The following is an 18,484-nucleotide window of genomic DNA, read 5'->3' as shown; positions in this document are numbered from 1 at the left end:
ACACACACACACACACACACACACACACACACACACACACACACACACACACACACACACACACACTCGCCGCTATGATTCACACACCTGCACCTGCAGTCATTTGGACCAAAACAACATGTTGTGAAAGGACAGGACGGGACAGAGGCTATTTTGCTTCAATTATGAAAGTGCTCTTGCGAGAAAGAAAGAAAAAAAAAAACAACCCAGCTCCGCTGCATAAATTAAGCACGTGAAAACAATTCCGCATCTGTTTCTTTGAAAGGTGCCACGCAACATGTAGGAGTCGTTTCCGAATTGAATTAGCGAGTTATTATCTGATCATTTCGCCGAGTAATTTAATTTTCGACTCTCAGGACATGCCTAAATGAGTTTTCCCCATGCTGGTGTAATCTTAAAATGATTCAGCATTAGGCTGTTGCACGCTCAGGAGTGTCTTTTTCTTAAATAGTCGTGGTTCAATCTTGCAAACAAAATTGACGTAGCTAATGAGAAGCTTGATAGATGTGGAGTCATGTTTGTACGACTGCGTTGCTGCCAAGTCTCCCTGTCCTTTCTCTCCTGTTTTAGTTGACAGTGCAGCATAGTTTTCAATAACAAATTAGTTGTGCTTCACAAATTTTGCCTAGCAGCGTGTATCCACACAAATGAGTGACTTAACCGAGAAAAATTACCTGAGGAATTCTCTCTGAAGTGTGAAGGACTTCCTCAGTTACAACTACGGCCGAACGAATACATATTTTCAAAATAAAAGCACTTCAACTGGCGACCAGTCCCGACAGAGTATATTCCACCTTTTGCCTGAAGTCACTTGAAATAGACTCGAACTCCCCACCACGCTTGAACAGAATAAGTGACACACTGTCGAGTTGGATTTGTATTTTTTTTTTTTTTTTTAAAGTTTGAAAATTGCCCAACTTAACCCATAGAAAAAAAGATTTGCTGTTCGTTTTCCGTCCCTTTTCAATCCTACTTTCATGTCCAGGCCATGCAGAATACGGCAAAGAAGGTAAAAAGTGTCACCCCTGCTGCTCATTTGAAGTCTGCTTGAATACACCGAGTGAGCTCTGCCTGCTCGCAAGAGGCCGTGAGGCCAGAGCGTAATCATTGTCTATTAGCTGCGGCTGATGTGATTCCAATCATGGTGCATTGCAACTTTCAGCCCTTTTTCTACTTTTTTTTTTTCTTTCCTTTAAATGAATGTGAGATGAGATGGATAAAAGAAAAAAAATCTATTGCAGTAGCTGACTCAATGACAGCATAACAAAAAGCCTGTACTTAAGTGACTTGATGAGTTCAAATTCGTACGCCGCCACGTTTCATCGATTTCCACTTAGTTGAACCGCGTTCAGCTCTCTAGTTGGCCTCAAGGGGAAAGTGAAAATGTACAGGTAATGTAAGGAAATAGCTCGCTGTACACCCAACGCAAACCTCTTTACTTGCGTTCATGCAAATAAGTGTCACGATCAGGTTCTTGTGTGTCTGCATCCAGCGAGGTGGCGGTGGAGGGCTTTCCTTCCAGCGTGCACACCTGCTGCCCATTTGGTCATCCAAGTGAACCAAGTCTGCTTTGGCAGTCTCTGCCGGATTATTGACCTTGTTGCTGCTCTTGCTCAAGTGTTGTTGAAAACAATTCCGCATCTGTTTCTTTGAAAGGTGCCACGCAACATGTAGGAGTCGTTTCCGAATTGAATTAGCGAGTTATTATCTGATCATTTCGCCGAGTAATTTAATTTTCGACTCTCAGGACATGCCTAAATGAGTTTTCCCCATGCTGGTGTAATCTTAAAATGATTCAGCATTAGGCTGTTGCACGCTCAGGAGTGTCTTTTTCTTAAATAGTCGTGGTTCAATCTTGCAAACAAAATTGACGTAGCTAATGAGAAGCTTGATAGATGTGGAGTCATGTTTGTACGACTGCGTTGCTGCCAAGTCTCCCTGTCCTTTCTCTCCTGTTTTAGTTGACAGTGCAGCATAGTTTTCAATAACAAATTAGTTGTGCTTCACAAATTTTGCCTAGCAGCGTGTATCCACACAAATGAGTGACTTAACCGAGAAAAATTACCTGAGGAATTCTCTCTGAAGTGTGAAGGACTTCCTCAGTTACAACTACGGCCGAACGAATACATATTTTCAAAATAAAAGCACTTCAACTGGCGACCAGTCCCGACAGAGTATATTCCACCTTTTGCCTGAAGTCACTTGAAATAGACTCGAACTCCCCACCACGCTTGAACAGAATAAGTGACACACTGTCGAGTTGGATTTGTATTTTTTTTTTTTTTTTAAAGTTTGAAAATTGCCCAACTTAACCCATAGAAAAAAAGATTTGCTGTTCGTTTTCCGTCCCTTTTCAATCCTACTTTCATGTCCAGGCCATGCAGAATACGGCAAAGAAGGTAAAAAGTGTCACCCCTGCTGCTCATTTGAAGTCTGCTTGAATACACCGAGTGAGCTCTGCCTGCTCGCAAGAGGCCGTGAGGCCAGAGCGTAATCATTGTCTATTAGCTGCGGCTGATGTGATTCCAATCATGGTGCATTGCAACTTTCAGCCCTTTTTCTACTTTTTTTTTTTCTTTCCTTTAAATGAATGTGAGATGAGATGGATAAAAGAAAAAAAATCTATTGCAGTAGCTGACTCAATGACAGCATAACAAAAAGCCTGTACTTAAGTGACTTGATGAGTTCAAATTCGTACGCCGCCACGTTTCATCGATTTCCACTTAGTTGAACCGCGTTCAGCTCTCTAGTTGGCCTCAAGGGGAAAGTGAAAATGTACAGGTAATGTAAGGAAATAGCTCGCTGTACACCCAACGCAAACCTCTTTACTTGCGTTCATGCAAATAAGTGTCACGATCAGGTTCTTGTGTGTCTGCATCCAGCGAGGTGGCGGTGGAGGGCTTTCCTTCCAGCGTGCACACCTGCTGCCCATTTGGTCATCCAAGTGAACCAAGTCTGCTTTGGCAGTCTCTGCCGGATTATTGACCTTGTTGCTGCTCTTGCTCAAGTGTTGTTTTCGAGACCTCTCGATCTCGTCATTGTCGTTTTTGCACTCGAACTTAGTGCCAGCCATTTTCTGTCCGTTATTTACTTTAAAACATTTTTTAAATACATAAAGACATATGTGGGTTTGAATGCTTGGATTCTTTAAAAAAAGAAAAAAATTGGGGGAAATTGACTTTTTTCCCTTATTATTATTATTATTATAATTATTGATTATATCACACAAATCTAAAAATGTAAACAACTGGATAGATTTTTTTTAACGCATAAGAGAATATCGCCCCAAAAGCCAAGTCCTACCTCATTTCTACATAAAATATTACATAATGCAGTATTAAAACCTCTTGACATGGTGAATTGGAGTTTTCGTTATCAATTGACCAACAGCAAGAAATAGTTTGTCAAAACATTCCAACAGCTGCACCTGTCAAAAGTATTTGGATAGTATTTTTATTGGGTCCTGACTCATTTTTCTTTTTTTTTTTTTTTTGTGGTACACAATTAATATTAACCGGAGGATGGCCGAGGATCCTAGTTATCTTAATTAAAAATAAACAAATCATTTCATATACTCCTATTTTATTGATATTTTCTGCTCGTTATAAAAAGAAAAAGAAAATCGTTGAGGAAAATCAATTCAACCTTTTCTTTTCCTTTATTTAATGTTGCAAACGATACTGAGGGGATTGTTTGTAGCTTTAATGGCTTTTGTTCAGCTCCCCAAAAAAAACCTCCACATTTCCAAGGGGAGCTGTTTTAAAATTAACTATACCTCAGCGGTGATAATTTAGTCTCAAACAGTGTGTGTTGGTTGCAGTTTATTGTCGCCGCGCTCTTACTTTGTCGATTCCTGCTCATTAAGATCGTCTCCGTGCAGACATTAAGGAAAAAATGAACACGGGCGTGTGGTGTGACATTTGAGAAAGATGTTCATATTCAAATCACGTGCTAAGCATACCTCTTCGCTGTCTGTGCTCTTGTGTTTTTGTTTTTTTTCCTTCCCCCCATACCCCCCCCCCCTAACTTCTGGTTTGATGATTGATTGAAATCAATAGAGGGAAATGGGAAAGTCAGCCTTTCCTGTCAAGGTTGAGTGAGGCGGTTAAGGAAGGTCGCCCACCACTGAACTCAACCTTTCATCCGCACGTCATTAATTATACTGAAGAGTGCTGGTAACCAAATGCGCTTATGTTGCCTGTCAATGTACCACTCGGCACCTTCACGCACCATTTGCGGTATCCATCCCAATTTGTTCGCGTTAGGAAATAATGGAAATTGAGTTCCTCTGCTCCAGGGTCATGGCGTCTTCATCAAAAACAACAACAAAAAAAAAAAACTTGAGTCATCGTGTTTCAATGTTTGAAGTCAAATGTTAGCATTCTTTACTCTCATACACGCGTTAAAATTCACTTGACCCGTAGTAATAATAACGCCTGGAATCAATTACATGTGCAATCACCAATGAACGCGGCGATTATTGAATGTCGGGAGAAAGGTCAACCATATAAACAGTGAGCGCATACTGGACCACCAGGCCCCGCCTCTTGAAGGCACACCTACACGACAATACATCCAGCATTTGCTATGCATTGTATACTTGCGTTTTTTGTTTTTTTTATGTAATGGATCGATATATAAAGCCGATGTAGCGGTCCCAAGTGATGGAAACATCAGAAAGAAGGAACACGAGAAATACCAAGGGCTCAGAGAGGAGCTGGAGAAAGCCTGGAAGGTAAAGGTGACAGTCGTGTCAAATGTAATCTGGATCCAGGGAACATCTTGGCAACATTGTAAATCGAACAAGAAATTCTTGATCTAGATTAAGATTAAAAGAGTTTGAGTGGACTGAAATTGTTTAAGTCTGGGGGGTTTTTTTGTGTTTTTCTGCCTGCAGGGGGAATATTTGAATCCATCGAAAGCGGCCCCTCAGGAGCGGAGGAACTCGCCTTCAAATTTGCCTTGAACACAATCAACAGGAACCGCACGTTGCTCCCCAACACCACGCTGACCTACGACATCCAGAGAATAAACATCTTTGACAGCTTCGAGGCCTCCCGCAAAGGTGAGCAGCCAGCAGGGTTAAAGAAGTTTGGAAATTTTCCACTCTAGTTAGTCTTTATGTCGTTAACAAAAAAAAAAAAAGAAGTTTTTTTCAATGTTACTTATTTGGTTAGTTTTTGTGAACTAAAATAACCTTGGTAGGCAGGTGGACTCTCTGGCAGCGACTGTCTTTTTAGTGGATCTCATTAGAATGTGCTAGTGTCGAAATTGCCACTTTTATGCCTCTTGCCGCATCCTCACCCAGCATGTGACCAGCTGTCCCTGGGAGTGGCCGCCATATTTGGGCCGTCGCACAGCTCGTCGGCCAACGCGGTCCAGTCCATCTGCAATGCTCTGGGAGTGCCCCACGTCCAAACCAAGTGGAAGCATCAGGTGTCGGACAACAGGGATTCCTACTATGTCAGCCTGTACCCGGACTTCTCGTCCCTCAGCCGAGCCATTCTGGACCTGGTGCACTTCTTCAAGTGGAGAACCGTCACCGTAGTCTACGACGACAGCACAGGTACAGGTAACAGCTGCCGCTCTATTTCCTTCTTAAGCCCATAAGCCATTTCCGCAAAGTCGCAGGAGGTTGTTGTTGACGATGGTGAGAAGCGCTAATCTTTTTTTGCCTTTAGTGGCAAGAGGCACCAGATGGAAACTACAAAAGAGACACTCAAAGAGTTGGGCGAGTGCTTTGCAACCTGTCAAGCTAATTCCAAAATCAATAGCTTACTGTTCTCGCTCGGGTCCTCCAGGTGCTGCTCTTGCCAGTCTTCCTACAAAGACGTCAGCAGTACGAGGCTTTAAAAAAAAAAAAAAAAAAAGAACAGAGGGAGGACCACATTACCCAGAATGACCCAGCGTCTCTTCAGATTAATGCAATGCCGCACTGTGCTGTGTGTGCTCTGACAGCCGCCATTAATAACACACAGACACTTGATCTCCAAGGGGGGGGGGGCGCTATGAGCCATTTTGTCTCTCCGTACGCTTTGTGAAGGGCCTCATAATGTGCCTTTTAAGAGACCAGTTGTATTTTAGCGGCTTTGATATCTTTACGAGCGAAAAGGTAATTGCCCCGCCGAAGGTAACGACATTCAAATGGTACACAATTTACGAGCTTTTGGGGGGAGATGGCAGCTTAATGCAAGGAAAATAGCGCGCGTTATGAGGAGCTTTGAAATATTGACGAGTGACACAATGGGGGGGAAAAAAAAAAATCAACATTTCTGGTGCTCGGGAGTGCATTACATTTCATTTAGTTAGTTGCCACCGACAAGGTTGGATTGGTACAGTATTAGCATACATGTCATTCGATGCAATATGATGTCATTCAGCCTCAGCGCTGGTCTGTTTGCGAGCCTTCAGCTCTAGATACCTCCAACAAGGTGACGACATCTTGTTTTGATCAAATTTTTCTCTTCGGTATTGCCCCGAACACCTAGAAAAAGCTATTTCCAAAATGACGGGGTACCTTGCAAGAGCCCATTTCCTCTTGTTGCTTCTTTTAGAATGAAACGTTCCCTCCCAGCCTGCTCCGCTTCTCGATTCCCTCACATTGAAACAGGAAGAAACTGAAAATCGGGAGGCAGGTGTAGCACCCCGAAACGTAAAATATCTTTGTCGCCATGCCTTAAAATGCACAGGAAGTGAGCTTCCTCCAAGCGGGTTAACTCGATCTCCTGTACCTCATATTTGCCTCCGAAGAGTGTTTTGGCCTTCATGATGGTAAAACACAAAGTTTGGGAAACGCTTTTGGGGAAGAAAACAGTGCTGATTTTGAGGGTCGAAACATGAAAAAAACCTCATTAAACTTTTCACACACATCAGGCCTGCCATAAAAAAATATATTTTACAGATTTTCTGTGCAATTTTCAATAAATGACTCAGTAGCCCACCCCTCCCATCTCCAAATCTTTAACGACACATTCTCGGTTATAGCTTTCACTGAGATGTGTGAAAATTATTAGGCTTATGCAACAGCCTAGGACTTATAAAAAAAATGTCTCTTGGGGCCATATGCTAAACCTAAAAGGAAGTCTGCCAGTTAGATTTTTGCCCTTTTGTAGAGTTCAAATTTATCGAATCCTCGTCAAACTTTGGATGTTTCATCCAAAGATGTTTAAGATGAAAAATTATTGAAAGTCTTTTATTTCGTTGCACGTTGTTGCTGTGGCCATTCACTGTTTGCAAAAAAAAAAAAAAAATTCGTCTTGATGGGAGCATTCCCCGACACCAGATGGGGAAAAATGCTCCAGTTCCGTCAGCTCGCGTCATCTTCCATGAGCAAGGCCACCCCATGCTAATTTATAAAGGAACAAAAAAAATAAAAATACAAACATCATTTCGGTCAACTTTGGTCGGTATGAGTGCCATTCTATCTCCCTTCGTATCAGGCTACATATTTGCCACAGTGCTTATTATCGGATTACATCGGATAACTCCCGGTGATTGTACGTCACATCGCAGCATGCTAGCCCTTTGCGCGTTAACCTTAGATTATCGCCCCTCCCAATGGCCACATTCATCTATGTAGTCCCCTTGACCTCCTCCCCGCATGCCCTGCCTGGGAGCTCAGCGTGTTGTCCAGCAAATCGCCACGGTGTGATGCTGAAAGGCGACATTTCACTCCCCACAATCCCCCACTCCGAGACTGGCTCCAAAGGGGGATTTAGGCAGGAGAGTGCCTGCGTAGAACACACCTGACGGCCTGAAAAGTGTGACAGCTGTGTTGCCTCGAAACCCCTCCCACCCATTGGTGCCACCACCACCACCACCACCTTCACCTGGCCCCAGGCTCACAAATCACACAGCTTCATGCTCCAGGGCCCTTAGCTACTGATTTGGAGCCTATCTGACGGCTGGCGGGAAAGACTATCGGAGGGGATAAAATATTCACACACAGCCGTTAGAAGATCCAGGGGGAATGTCTGAAGGCATTAGCTAGAACCCACAAATATCTACACTGACAGTGTTTCGCAAACGTTCCCCTCCCTTGACAGACTTTTTTTTTTTTTTAAGATTAACACCTCCCAAAATGACAGTATGAACACTTCAGCAGACGTGTGTCTGTATAGCTCCTCAACCTTCCAATAAATGACAATTGGTCTGCATCTCGGGTGTTGACGCTCCTTTTTGAGATGTATCCCATGAGACGTCCAGTGCAACATCCAAAGTTGCACGCAATCTGTTTTCTAACGCCGCTCGACTTCCAAATGGTTTCTTATTTCAAATCTGTTTCTCCCATAGAAAATGCGGTGAATTATATTTTCACGAGCGCTGAATGTGACTGCCTCAACGTTCAGAGGTTTGGGCGTTGTCATTTCCTTGCCTTTCCGTGTGGAGATTGGTGTGTTTACGGCAATTTCCATTCCTTTTGGGTTTCACGTTTGGGTTTCAGATCAAAAGCTGAATTTGAGACAAAGGTTGAGAAGTCCAGCTTCAAACAAAAGAAAAAAAAAATCCCAAAAGAATTAGCCTTGCCGTTCCACTGCTTCTGGAGGGGATTGTAAACTTCTGAAGTGAGATCACAAAAAGCCGAAAGCTAAGCAAAATTCATCCCGAAATCTTGCGCAACGTCATACATAATAATTGAATCTTAAGTTGACCTCCCACCATTTCCGAGGCACTTGACTGTCAACAAGAGGACTCTCTGCCAGTAATGTAGAAGTCAAGAAAATAAAATATCCCATTTCCTCCTCTTTTCTGCAATAAGGAGACTTTCTGTAACATGTGGGCATCTATTAGAAATCCCCCAAGGAGAGCTTTTGGGAGTTTCACCATCCTTCCTCACAATGGTTTTATTTTTCACACAACAAGACATCCGTGTTCCTATTTGACACCCCATCCAGAGATCCAGTCTCGCTCCCGGGGACCCCATTATAGTGCTCACACAGTAGTTCATTTCAACATAAGAAATAGGCTCAGCTATCTTAAAGTGGTTCCATAAAAAAAAAAGAAGAAGAAAAAAAATCCTATCTCTCTCTTCTCTCACTTCTCAAAATACCCTCGGCCCTCCATCCATTTTTATAACCATGACAAGTAATCATCTCTCCCATCAATCCGGCCGCTTTCATCACTGAACTCTGGAGTTTTTCACGCCGGGGGGGCTGGGGGGGGGGTGACTCATTGTGATCTCATCACAGGGAGAGCTTTTGACCCAAGCGTGTGGTCCAGACTGGAAAAAGGTGAGGATGACAAAAGGTGCGAGCTCGACAAACAGAACCCGACGTACGATTCTCTGGCTTTGTTCCTACTGTAGCGCAACATTCCGACTCTGTGTGAAATTCGCCTCGATAGGTCCATATTGGTATATTTGCTCTCGAAATATGAGTAGGAGGATCAATGAGGTGGGGGTGGGGGGAATTAGGGAATCATAAGCAGATGAGCCTAGAAGAACCTCTCGGTTTTATGGCATCTTCACCAACACTTCAAAATGGCGGCACATCAAACAATGCGCGCACAATGCCGTTCTTTTAAACGCTCCGGCAGCGTTTGCGTCTCCTTTTGTCTGCAGGACTCATTCGACTGCAGGAGCTGATCAAGGCGCCGTCACGATACAACATTCGTTTGAAGATCCGACAGCTGCCCACGGAGACCAAGGACGCCAAGCCGCTTCTCAAAGAGATGAAGAAAGCGAAAGAATTCCACGTCATCTTCGATTGCGGACACGAGATGGCAGCCTGGATATTAAAACAGGTTTGAGTGCCGCATTAAGATTCACCAGCCATAGGGAAGAAGCGGCCATTTTTTCATTAAATGTACCCTTTTACATAATGTCTACAAATGGAAGGGGACAGTTGTCATCATCTGTTTTCTTTTGTAGAAACATCTTTCCCGAGCTGGCAATAAGAGTGTGAATGTTTATATATATATTTTAGTGCTGTCAGTTTAACGCGTTATTATCGGCATTAATTGAAATAAATTTTAACGGGATTAAATTTTTTTATCGCGAGATTAATGCGGCATCACTTCACAGCGGATGTTAGGTTGCTCTAAAATAAAATGTGCTCCACATGAAAAATGTTAATGTAAAATTGAAAATCGAAATTGTTTCAGTAAATATTTGCATTTTGCACAAAGAAAACTGATCCACGATTCCCATGTTGATGAGAGCATTAAAATGGGAAAAAAATATGACAAAAATAAATCAAAATGTGTGATTAATTGCGATTAATTATGAGTTAACTATGACATTCATACATTTCAGTGTGATTAAATATTTAAATCGTTTGACAGCACTAATATATATATTTTTTGTGCGCAACATATCTAGTTGTCGATCACGAGGGGAACTCAAAGGCAAAAGTTTCACATTTTTAATGAAGTCATTGTCATGCAAACGTCTCCTAAATCTGCCTGAAAGTTTCACTTCAGACTCTTTAAAAAAAAAAACAAAAAAAAAACGGATGCAAATGATCCCGGATCGTGTCTCGGGCCTGCGCATCCGTAATCGCTTTATAAAATATGAGATCTTAGGCGACGAACCCACCCGTCTTCATGGCACAATGGAGGGTTTTAATTAGAATATCTAATCTCACTCACATGCATGCTAAATTTTGTTGAATAGGGCCATATTCTTTATGAGAACTGCGGGGCTTCTAAACGAATGGACGTCGTACCGGCAGCATATTGTCGGCTGAATTGCCTTTACAGCTGCGTCTCGGCGGGAAACAACAAGAATGATTATTTATCGAAGAATTAAAGCAGCACTTAGGAGCTCTTTTTGCTCCGGGGCTCCCCCAACAGTTGTGTATTATAATATTCCCCGGTAAACGACAATTATCAGGGGAAATAATTTTTCGGTGGACAAGTTGACAGAGGCTGAAGCCAGTTAATGACGCATTAGCAGACTTTGTTGATTTTTTTTAACAGGTCATGAAATACAGAAAGGAATGACATGAATGAGTCGTGGCAGGTCCACCAATATGACATTACATTAAAGTCTGTAAAGAAGCATCGCTACACCTTTTTTTGGGGGATATTGAAAATTTAGCAGTCCCAATAATTTGTCCTGTAGGGTACGTCAGATTGTTTTCCGTTGAGGAACTGAAATGCAATGTGGACTGCACCCTTCTCCTAAGAATTTGATGGATGAAATACACCAAAAAGTCAGGCATGTTTGAGCTCACAGAAAATGTCAGGTTGAAAAATTGGCAATGAGAAAAGTGCCGCGGCTGAAGTAAACAAAATTATAATATTCAAGATCATTTACGTTCTCTCATTTTAATCTTTTTTTTTTTCCATTCCGTCCGTCACTCTGAATGTCATATGTTCGTAACAAAAAGTAACCGAGACGCAAAGGTATTGTTAAGTCCAAAGCCACCTCTCAGTTGCGTTTTATAAGTCGGGAGATGCGTCATCGTTGTTTTTCGGAGTGGCGGATGAAATGAAATGTGGATGTATTGTCGTAACGTGTTCATTTTTGAATGATCTCTTTGACCTTTAGGCTCTTGCCATGGGGATGATGACAGAGTACTATCACTACATTTTTACCACTCTGGTGAGTCAACTGCCCCCCTTTTTTAAAAAAATATTTGTAAATAGATATAGCTGTGGTTAAATGATGTTGTTGTTATTTTCGCACTGCTCCATTAGTAGAATTGCTTGTCCAATTTCCATCTGTTTACCTGCTGTGTCTTTGGTCGCCGAGAATAACTCATCCGAGCGCCCGTTCAAAAACAACTCCCCATTATTTAAACCATCAGCTGACTTTGTTGTGATTGACAAGGTTGAACTTTCCCCAACGCAGGCAGCTAACTATAAATACACCCTTTTGAATTTTCAGCGCATTCGACTTCAATCGATTTTTCTCAATCCCTCCCCCCGGCCAACCTTTTGCACCCAAATTCGCCATCCGCAATCTCCAGAGGCAGAAACAAAAGCAGTTTGGAAATATTTGAGTGTGCTTCTGACAGCGTTGCCGTTTGATCAAGCGTCCACAAAGAGAGCCGCGGATGAAACAAGGCACATCTCGGCTGAACCCGAGTGAGGAGAAGAGGTCTTGGAGCTGGGCTAATAGCCCTGACAAGATGGTACTGTCAGCTATTAGGTCCATAATGGCCCTAATAAACATGTGACACTCTGTTACCTGAGCGCTAAAAGACAAAGGTTGAGCAAGACTGACCTGCAAATGACATGTGACAGCGCACGGCCATCTTCATGAGGAGCTGATTAGTGATTACAGCATTAGCATTCATTCCCCCTCATACCTAAGTCTGGTTTTACCAAGACATTTTGGGCAAATCTATGATGAGAATATATTCACATGACACGCGAGAATGCTACTTTATGCGTGCATCGGTTTCCGTTTTAGGAACATTTTCAAGCCCCTTTAATCCTTTCTAGTCTTTAAATGAAAATAAACTGTTCCATCACAAGAGACCGGAAGGGATTTGTTTTTCTTACAGAAAGGCAAAAACAAGGCAGCTTTATTTATATCGCACATTTCATATACAAGGTAACAGAATGTACTTTACATAATTAAAAGTACAATGTTTAAAACATTTTAAAACAGAGGTAAAATCATCCCTTCTGTTGGCAGCTTATTCCGTTTGCGTGCAGCACAACAGCGAAATGCTGCTTCACCATGTTTGCTTTGAACTCTGGGATCTACTAGCAGTACTTGAGACTGTATTCTATAGCCGACGACCTTCCTTTAGCACACACACACACACACACACACACACACCCAAAAAATTTAAGCACATTTTGGTCATGCCAGTGGCGCATACCCCACATTTGATAAACTAATTGGAATTGCCTTTGAAAACCAAACCTATATTGCACGAATCGAATCAGAGAAATCTTGGCTTTCTGCCCATGCCTCAATCTCCACTGGTGGCTTTATCCCCGAAGACAAAGAAGCCGTTGACAACAGATGTGGTTCATGCATAGCAACTGAGATTATTCCAATCCAGCCGTACTTTGCACATGGAGACAACAAGACTTGCTTCCACCACATCCTTGTTTCTGATGTGACCTGGCCAGAAAATCCCCACAGCCAAACAAACTGGCACACGATCAGTAAGTGCTGCACAGGCTTAGGCAAATTTTGGGGGGAAAAAAAAGCTTCATTACTCTCCATGTGAAATGAGGAAGGACAAGGAGAAATGTCTGATTAACGGGAGCTATCAAAATATTTCAGTAGCTCTACTCATGTGTATGTCGTGTAAATGTACTGAGCCGAGTCTCCACTGCAGTCTACAAAGCAAGAATTATTTAAGCCGAGCTGCTCAAAAGTTTTTGCTCCCACGGACCTCGTACAGGGCAGAAATAATTATTTGACTGTTTGTTTTGTGAGATACCGAGATGATAATTGATTGCATATTGTTTTGTTTTTTGTCAACCACTGCATTAGTGCATGCCCGGATGACCTTAATGTGAAACAATTCGTCAGGGGTGGACTTCATAAATACACATCTGGATTGACATTCGGGCGTAAAAGTCAAGAGTCCCGATACTGTTGTCAACATATTGTAAGTGACGCGTATAGTACGTCGACTTGGACCGCATGCTGCTTGTCGGGCGACTTTCTCATCAGCCACTGTCAGATTGAAGGCCAATGCCGCTGTATGTTGGGAGGCAGCCAAAGCGCTGTTGCCATGCCGCTTTCAGGTTCAGGCAGCTAGCTGTGACACTGGCGCTCCATTTCCGGGCCGCTCTGTCAACAGTGCTGTGACGGCTCGGAGTGCCAGAATGCAGGACAATTGGGTCGTCCTTCTATGCGTGTGTGATAAATGGCAAGGCACCAAACGCCTACCTGTAACCTTGAATGACTGGGGGGACGGCGGGGGGATAAATAAATAAACACCGCCTCAGCGAGAGGTAACATAATGGAAAAACCTTCAATAGTGGTTTCAGGTTCTTTACTTTTGCCATTATTGCAGAAGTGCTCACATTTGCAGCAATTCACCATGAAAGTTTTGCGCTTGCTTGCAGGACCTTTTTGCCCTGGACATGGAGCCGTACCGTTTCAGCGGAGTGAACATGACCGGTTTTCGCATCCTCAACACAGAAAACTCACAGGTGTCGTCCATTATCGAAAAGTGGTCCATGGAGCGGCTACAAGCTCCGCCCAAACCCGACTCGGGCCTCCTGGATGGATTCATGACGGTAGGCCACAAACTTTCTTATTTTGTGCAGCGGCTGAAGTTGAACGCCGCCCGAGGTGGTACAATTTGGAATTTTGTCTTCCAGTTTTCTATACCGCTTCAAAAAGAAAAAAAAAGTAGAGGTGACATCACGATTTTGGATTGGCTCTCAACCGAGCACCGATCCAAGCAAGCATAGAGCAGATTGCATTCTACCCTAAATAACCTCTGTGGCCTCCAAATATTTTTTGCCACATATTCCATCAAGTTTGATGTTACGACACGAGCTTTATGGTGTTTACGCTGCCTGATAATAGCATGACGGTTCTCCGCAGGGAGCTTTGTGCTGGTGCTCATGGGTTTTAAATGCGCAGTAATGAGCTGGTGTGAATGGTAATAGGCATTTATCTGCCCTCCTGCTTCTCTCATCTCTCCTCCGGGAGCGTGGCCAAAATATGACAATCTGTCAATGTTCGTGCAGAGACCGAGAAGAGAAGTTGGCTGGGAAAGGATATGGGGCTTTAGCGGTGAGTGGGCTATTGGATGTAAATTACGGCCTTGTTTTTTTGGGAAGCTCTCCAAGAGTGCGTGGGATAAGGTGGTTTGAAAGTGAAAAAGAGGATTTCGGAGTTCGTTGGGAACAATCAAGGTCGCTCTTTTGGTGTTTTTGTTGTTGGAAACAATCGATTTTCTCCGCCGGCCTTCAAAGCGCACGCATCTTTCAGCAGGTCTGGCCTTCATCTTGGCATTTTTAAGATCCGGTATCACAGATACTGGTTATTACATTGAAGACGGAACCGAGAGGAACGAAAGGTCAAAGCTCTGATTTCACATTTTCTGGCCTCAAAGAGCGACGGGAGCTGAACCAATCTTATCCTTTCACATAACCTGCTTTAATTGCGAAGGCAATTTTGAAGTAGTGTTTCGGCATCTTTAAGTATGATTCAAGTGGAAGAAGAAGCGTTATGTTTAACCACTGAATAATGAAATAATATAAAGCTTTTGTGTGTGTACGTAGTTTTTTTTTTCCTTCATCAACTCACATTCACGCTTTTTACATTCTTAATCGATTGCACGTTCCTGTTCCTGTTCCTATAGGCAAAGACAAGCAGCAGGATGCGTGTGCATATAGGGGAAAACTCCCATGAATATTTCATAATTTGCCATGAAATAAATGGCGATATCGTAAATGGAAGATGTTGAACTGATAAATTACCATTTGCTTGAATCGTTTCTCAAGTTCCATGCCACGCATTGGCATATCTCTGAAGACAGTGGGCTCAGTGGGGGCTCTTTTAAATAATCATAAGTCCAGAGGCTCAGGGTAGACTATTTCATTAGTGTGGACTATTTATAAATCCTGGCGCTCATGTATTTTATTCTTTAGAGTGTTCCCACCCTTTATAATGAGTGACTACAAAGATAAGAGCCTGAATATAAAGAGCTACTTTTAATGGTTATAATAAATGCAGAGGCTGGCTGAGGTTGGGACGCGGCGGCGGCGGGGGCAACACGTGATAATCATGTTTTTAATTTTGGAGTTTCTCATTTGTGCTTAAGAAGATTTGTATTATTATTTATGACATGCATCCTGCGGCGCTCTCGGCGTCGAAGCCCGCTTGGAAGGGGATCATTCAATTAAAAGCCAGGGGGAGGCTGCGGCAGTCGTAGCCTAACCTTTCACCCTTTATCCCTCCTGCCCCCCCCCCCCTTGCCTTTTATTCCCTTTCCCTCGTGCCTTGTTCTTATTCTCTGCCTGGTGGGGGTGGAAACCTCGCCGGGCTCCGGGAGGCAGGTAATAGTTGTATAGCACTGGTTGCCAGGGCAACCGCTGTCCGGGTCACCTTGTGATTTTTCGAGGTTTGATTGACTGGGGGATGGGGAGTTGTTAATGGCTGCGGTGCGAGCATTAAAAGGCACGCGTGGTATATTTTGTTCTCCCCCCCCCCAAACCTCGCCGGGCTCCGGGAGGCAGGTAATAGTTGTATAGCACTGGTTGCCAGGGCAACCGCTGTCCGGGTCACCTTGTGATTTTTCGAGGTTTGATTGACTGGGGGATGGGGAGTTGTTAATGGCTGCGGTGCGAGCATTAAAAGGCACGCGTGGTATATTTTGTTCTCCCCCCCCCCCCTTCCCACGACTTGCTGGCATTAATGTAGAGAGGTGTATAATCTCAGTGACACTCCGCGCCTCGGGTGAGGCCGAGTGTTGTTTCAGGGAAGGGCGCATAATAAGAAGTCCTTCTTTGCCCCTGCAGCCATGAACAAAGCTGCACTTGCTGCGTCGAAACTCTGTTTGGACCGAAGATACTGATTAGTCTGCTTTATTTGTTTTTTTTGTTTTTTGTTTTTTTTAAGCGTATCCTGAGGGAGAATCCAATCAAATGTGAATTAAACACCATTAAAGACCCACAAGATGCGGATGGATGTATGGATGGACCTATTCTGATCATTATTTTCTCGCCTGCCTATAATTGTTGCCTTTAGCTAATAAGATTCGTATTCTTTTTGGTGTTTTGGATCCTTCTAAATCCCCCTTCACTGAGCTCAGAACGTACTTGGATTTAATTGAAGGAGAGTTGGGGAGGGGGGTGCGGGGGGATTCCCAGATGTGTACCTCGCCAAGGATTAAAGCCCGACCATTTTCTTCCTCGGCATCATTGCACTTATGTCTGTTTCATTGAGCTATAATTACCCATCGGGCTCGGTGTTCTCCGGTGTCATCCGCACAATAGAAAATTCTGGTGTAATAGCTCGTTATAATGAGTGGCTCATTAATTGAGATCGGTTATTTGAATAATAAATATGACATGATGGGGCTTTTTTCCTGTGGGACGCTGTTAAACTAGAACGCTAGTAAATGGATCGTGCTGAAGCCTAACACGCTTGCTTAAATTAGTGTGGAAAACGGAAATGTGAGCCTGTGTGTTCGGGAAGGGCGTCTGTAAAGAGGCACCGCCTTTACGAAAATAATCATGCTCATTTTTGAGTGGAATTATTTGAGCAATGGATTCGTTATTGTGATCGGCGGTAGTTGGTGGTTAGGTTCTAATTAGGGATGCTCGAGTACCAATACCGTAACGGTATCTCGTCGTTAGCGGCATTATTTTAAGGTATCGTGTAGGCTGCTGATACCCAGCCACCGATACTGAAGGCAAAAAAAAAATAAAAAATTAACATCCCAAACATTGTGGTTACATGAGTCCAACAGTCACCCTATTTACAGGTGTAGATACCAATGCAAGTCTGTGTACAGCAGGCACGGCGAGAACTGCGTCAAATAGCGGCCGGACATGCTAAATATGGTTGTTTCAATTATGGCTTGCATGTAACACGAGGAGATCACGCAGTTAACAGCCAAGGGGATTTTCGTCAACACGATTCCATGAAGTCATGCATCCGCCTCCCTCGGTTGTTCTTCAAGGCTTGCGTGTGCTTCCATAGGAAACAAATTGCTTCCCGCTTCCAAGGGATCCTCAGGAAATGATGCATGCGCTCGTGATGTCCCACTGCGCCAAGTCTGCAACACGCGTTCGTTTTGCCTCCCGCTTCCGATTGGACACTCGTTTCTTTCATGCTTGAGATGCATGCAGATTTATGTGCAATTAGCAAGGAGATGATTTTATTTTTATTATTATTTGCGATAGAGACTTGGCATCGGCATCATTTGCATCCCCGTACGTAATCACTCCTTGCAAAATAATTTGTCAAAATAGGCCCCTCGATGTGATGCCGGAATATGGAGCATGCATGCATTTTTGCATAATGGGAGTGACAACTGTGGATGCAATTGACTTTATGACCAGACTCTTGGCTCGGTGTAGTAGTTAGATGGATTATTGGTCATGAGTTTTTAATGATATGTGGTGGTAAGGTTTTATAGAGTAGAGCAAATGTGGAGAAGGATGTGAATTTGCTCTTCTTTTTAACATTTGATGTCGTACCAGAGTGCAGAGCAATTTTTTTGCGTTCATACTAAATGACATTTGTTGCCACGTTGTGCCTCGTTCTTGTCATGCTGATGACCGAGGAAACGGCAGAGCTCTGCTCCCGATTGAGTGCTGTCCTCGTTTTGTTTGTTTTTTTTTATTTTTATTTTTTGCGATAACGTCTGATTCCATTTTGTCGCGGCGCCGCTTGAATCTGACAGTGGCGCTACACTAACCGCCCAAACTCCCCCCCTTGGCTCCATTCAGACAAAATTTCAAGCGAATAATGGTCATCTGTGGGTGGTTAGCCCTTTCTGGTCCATCCTCCTGGTCAGATGACAGATTCAGCATTTTTGCCTGAAATGAATCAATGCGCAAATAGGATTTACTGGATAGTATATTCGGCATTTGTGGGTGAGAG

The 18,484-nt window shown here is 43.3% G+C and overlaps 1 protein-coding gene across 3 annotated transcripts in view; it reads left to right on the top strand.

The window, feature by feature from the left end:
- LOC109516813 (glutamate receptor ionotropic, kainate 2-like) overlaps positions 1-18,484 on the top strand; it is a 72,401-nt gene that overhangs the window by 21,770 nt on the left and 32,147 nt on the right. The window contains exons 2-6 of one of the 3 annotated variants that reach the window (XM_019871614.1): positions 4,898-5,065; positions 5,309-5,572; positions 9,560-9,741; positions 11,492-11,545; positions 13,984-14,157. In XM_019871614.1, the coding sequence (XP_019727173.1) occupies positions 4,898-5,065; positions 5,309-5,572; positions 9,560-9,741; positions 11,492-11,545; positions 13,984-14,157 (842 nt within the window). The remainder of the gene's footprint in view (positions 1-4,897; positions 5,066-5,308; positions 5,573-9,559; positions 9,742-11,491; positions 11,546-13,983; positions 14,158-18,484) is intronic. The other 2 variants (XM_019871615.1, XM_019871616.1) reach the window with 2 other exon arrangements.

Source organism: Hippocampus comes, unplaced genomic scaffold (genome assembly GCF_001891065.2).
Source record: "Hippocampus comes isolate QL1 unplaced genomic scaffold, H_comes_QL1_v1.1 scaffold77, whole genome shotgun sequence".
NCBI lineage: Eukaryota > Metazoa > Chordata > Actinopteri > Syngnathiformes > Syngnathidae > Hippocampus > Hippocampus comes.
Note: the sequence above shows the minus strand (reverse complement) of the source record. Positions and strands in the feature narration are given on the sequence as shown.